The following is a 3,912-nucleotide window of genomic DNA, read 5'->3' as shown; positions in this document are numbered from 1 at the left end:
CATCATCATCATCATCATCATCATCATCATCATCATCATCATCATCATCATCATCACCATCATCACCATCATCACCATCATCACCATCATCATCATCATCATCATCATCATCATCATCATTATTATCTTTTCAATCTGCATTTGGTGCAACCACTTTCTGAGCGACAGACAGTGATCTAAAGCAACAGAAGGTTAAAAGTTGTTTAGATGTAATTCAGACTTTGGGAAGTGAAGTGGGGAGGACAGTATAGGAGTATGCTCATATGATGCAACACAACACGAGACATTCAACTGAAGCTGTTAGTGTTTTTCTAAGGGTGTGGGCAGAATTGCCGACACAATCTTTTGGATTTCTTTGAGAGATGGATCTTCTGGGACGTTATATACATACTTCTGATAGGTTGTTGCAATGTCTTGCTGGATCACACCTAGAGACCTAGGGAAAATGAAGGTTTAGCGATGTTCAGATATAACTGAAAATTTAGGGAGTACAGTATAGAAATATAACATAACACAGTACAAAACATTAATTTACGTTGATAGGAGGATTTTTCTAAAGATGTGAGAATATTCGTCAGAGATGTGTCTCCTGAGATATTATTTAGCTGTTTCTAGCATTACATTTTTATCTTAACAAGAACATCTGCAATAACAAAGACAATTTTCATTTTAAGATACTACATCATATTATTATCACGATTATTATTATTATTATTATTATTATTATTATTATTATTATTATTATTATTATTATTATTATTATTATTATTATCATCATTATTATTATCATTATTATCATCATCATCATCATCATCATCATTATTATTATTAATATTTTGCCGAAGAAATGCCGATAATCATTATGTTCCGCGTGCTAACAATTCTGTCTAAAAATTCTTATGGATTTCTGTGAGAGAAGGGTCTCCAGCGATGTTATTTCTTTGTTCCCGAAATCCCTTAGTTATACCAGGGCACCTACAATAACAGGGATAGTTTTAGCTTTAGTATGTTACATTTTACTACTACTACTACTACTAATACTACTACTACTACTACCCAGGGTAACACTCATCCCACATTTCTGTATAAACTTCACTGTTGATCTTGACGCCAACATCGATGAAGATCAAGGGAGACTTGGACCCATCAGATGCAACTGTGGCCCACACCATGAGTGAAGTTGGCTTCTGATGACAGAAATGACTCTTGCTACATTCAAGCGAGTCTCCTGCATTACGAGCGTAAAGCCTGTCATTCTGCCTGTTGGTAACTGCCTCCACGGTGAAGATCTTCTCGTCGGACCAGATCAATGCTTTCTTAGCGGTGCGCTTCACCTCAGTTAATATGGTTTTACCCCTGTCGAGCCGTTTCTTCTTAGAATCTGATGAAATTAAGTGCCAGGATGGTTTCTTGTAATCAGTTAGCTGCAAATCCTTTTTAAAAATCCTGTGCATTGACGATTTGCAGTTTGCATTGCCCTTCTGCAGGGATTTTGGTTCCTTCGCTTCTTCACAGCTTCAACAGTTTGTTTTGTACGAATTGATCGTTTCTGATCAGGAATTGGCCAACTAGAGGTGGTAGAGGAGTCCATAAACCGTTTTTAGGTATTGAACACTGTTTTACGGCACGCATTCAACTATTTTCTTATGTCCTTGTTGCTCACTACAGTTGTTTTTAAAGTGACAAACTGATCACGTTTTAATTTCGACGCCATGTTTGTTTACAAACATTGTTATAGACGAACGAAACAATAGACAATTTGATCAAAAGGCATATGCCTATTTTTAATTAAAATGTAGATAATATTTATCCGAATTGATATTCTTTAGGAAGATTTAAACAAGGGTAAATCTTTCTGGAACAACCTGTACATTAATAGTGCTTTTCTAAGGGTGAAGCTGGTATTTATCAACACAATCTGTTGGATCTCTGTGAAAGAAGGGTACACTGAGATCTTATCCTTTTTGTATTACACCAAGGATACTCTCAACATCTGAGATGGTTTTCACTTTATAAAGCTATGTATTTTGTATTTCGATTTCTAGATCTTTATATTTACTGAACTTTCCGTCCTTTTACCAAAATTTAAAAGACATTGTTATAGTTCTTTCATTTCAATCAAATATATATATTCTCCTCCAGACGAATTGATCTATTGATTAGAAGATCATTTCATTATCTTGTCGTCTTCGACAATAAATCAAACTATCTGTCTAGTTTCCATTAATCCCTCTGTCTAAATTACATATATTAATATCTCCCAGAGTATAGGATTTTTTTTTTTTATTCTCTGAAGACATTTGAGCAATATATTTAGAACAACTTTTTCAATCACTTGGGTATTTAATAATCTTTTATCTTTTACTTGTTTTGGTCATTGGACTGTGACCGGTCATACGGAGACACGACCTTGAAGCGTTTAGTCGAACAAATCGACCCCAATATATATATTTGATATTGCTTTTATTTGTTTACATACTGCATCATTGGATTACGGCAACGGTAGAACACCAACTTGAAGGGGTTTTGTTTTAGTCGAACAATTCGATGGCATCACTTATCTTTATCAGTTACCTGCTTGTAGTTACTGGACAGTGGTCAAACATGCTGGAGCGCCAACTTGAAAGTTTCAGCCCAGCAAATGGAACCCGGTGGTTAACTTTTATATTTTACTTGTTTCAATTATTGGATAGCGGTTAGAGCTAACCAAACGAATAGCTCCCAGTACTTCGGCATCTTTTTAAAGCCTCGTTCATTTCCTATCATACTCCTTTGGCAAGCAATTATGTTACGGAGATGTAAGAGTATCAATACAGGTTGTCAAGCGGTGGTGGGGGACAAACATACAAAAGATACATACATGAAGATATGTTTGCATATATATATATATATATATATATATATATACACACACACATACGTACGTGCACGCACACACAAACACACACACACGCATATACACAACGGGTTTCTTTCAGTTTCCGTCAGTTAAATCTAATGGCAAGGCTTTGGTCGGCTCAGGACTATAACAGAAGATACTTGCTCAAGGTTCCGCGCAATGGGGGAAGAACCTGGGACCGTGTGGTTTGGAAGCAAACTTCTAACAACATAAGAATGGCTGCGCTTATATATTTTTTTATTTTTTTACTCTTTTACTTGTCTCAGTCACTTTGACTGCAGCCATGCTGGAGCACCGCCTTTAGTCGAGTAAATCGACCCCAGGACTTATTCTTTGTAAGCCCAGTACTTATTCTATCGGTCTCTTTTGCCGAACCGCTAGGTTACGGGGACGTAAACACACCAGCATCGGTTGTCAAGCGATGTTGAGGGGGGGGGGGTCAGACACAAACATATACACACGCATATATATATACTACGAGCTTCTTTCAGTTTCCGTCTACCAAATCCACTCACAGGGCTTTGGTCGGCTCGAGGCTAAAGTAAAAGTCACTTGCCCAAGTTGCCACGTAGTGGGAATGAACCCGGAACCATGTGGTTAGTAAGCAAGCTACTTACCACACAGCCGCTCCTTATATATTAATCTTTCTTTCCTCTTTTATTTATTTCAGCCATTGGACTGTGGCTAGCTATGGTGGGGCACCTCCCCAAACGCATTTAATCAAACAAGTTAAATGCTGTGCTCATTTTGAGAGCCTGGTACTTATTTTATCAATGTCTTTGTCGAACCGCTCTGTTACATGGTCATAAACAACCCAACACCGCTTGTCAAGTCGTGGTAGGTGACAAAACAAGCAGAAAGTGACGCACACGCACACATGTATATATATATGCATGTATGTATGTATGTATGTATGTATGTATGTATGTATGTATGTATGTGCGTATGTATGTGCATATGAATGTGCGTGCGTATATATATGTATGTATATACACACACACATACATATATAT

At 37.1% G+C, this 3,912-nt stretch overlaps 2 protein-coding genes across 4 annotated transcripts in view; one reads left to right on the top strand and one right to left on the bottom strand.

Annotated features, from left to right (window-relative positions):
- LOC106873734 (carboxypeptidase D) overlaps positions 1-3,912 on the top strand; it is a 471,768-nt gene that overhangs the window by 269,986 nt on the left and 197,870 nt on the right. The window lies entirely within an intron of this gene.
- Positions 464-1,454, bottom strand: LOC106870959 (uncharacterized). Its single transcript, XM_014917206.1, has 2 exons — positions 1,057-1,454; positions 464-473 (listed from the first exon to the last, which is right to left on the bottom strand). Exons 1-2 carry the CDS (start codon positions 1,452-1,454, stop codon positions 464-466), a joined length of 408 nt encoding a protein of 135 aa, XP_014772692.1.

The sequence above is a fragment of the Octopus bimaculoides genome, chromosome 16 (genome assembly GCF_001194135.2).
Source record: "Octopus bimaculoides isolate UCB-OBI-ISO-001 chromosome 16, ASM119413v2, whole genome shotgun sequence".
Taxonomy (NCBI): domain Eukaryota; kingdom Metazoa; phylum Mollusca; class Cephalopoda; order Octopoda; family Octopodidae; genus Octopus; species Octopus bimaculoides.
Note: the sequence above shows the minus strand (reverse complement) of the source record. Positions and strands in the feature narration are given on the sequence as shown.

Bases quoted from the DNA above. Each gene is read 5' to 3' on its own strand.
- LOC106870959 (XM_014917206.1), bottom strand. From the start codon at position 1,454: ATGCACAGGATTTTTAAAAAGGATTTGCAGCTAACTGATTACAAGAAA.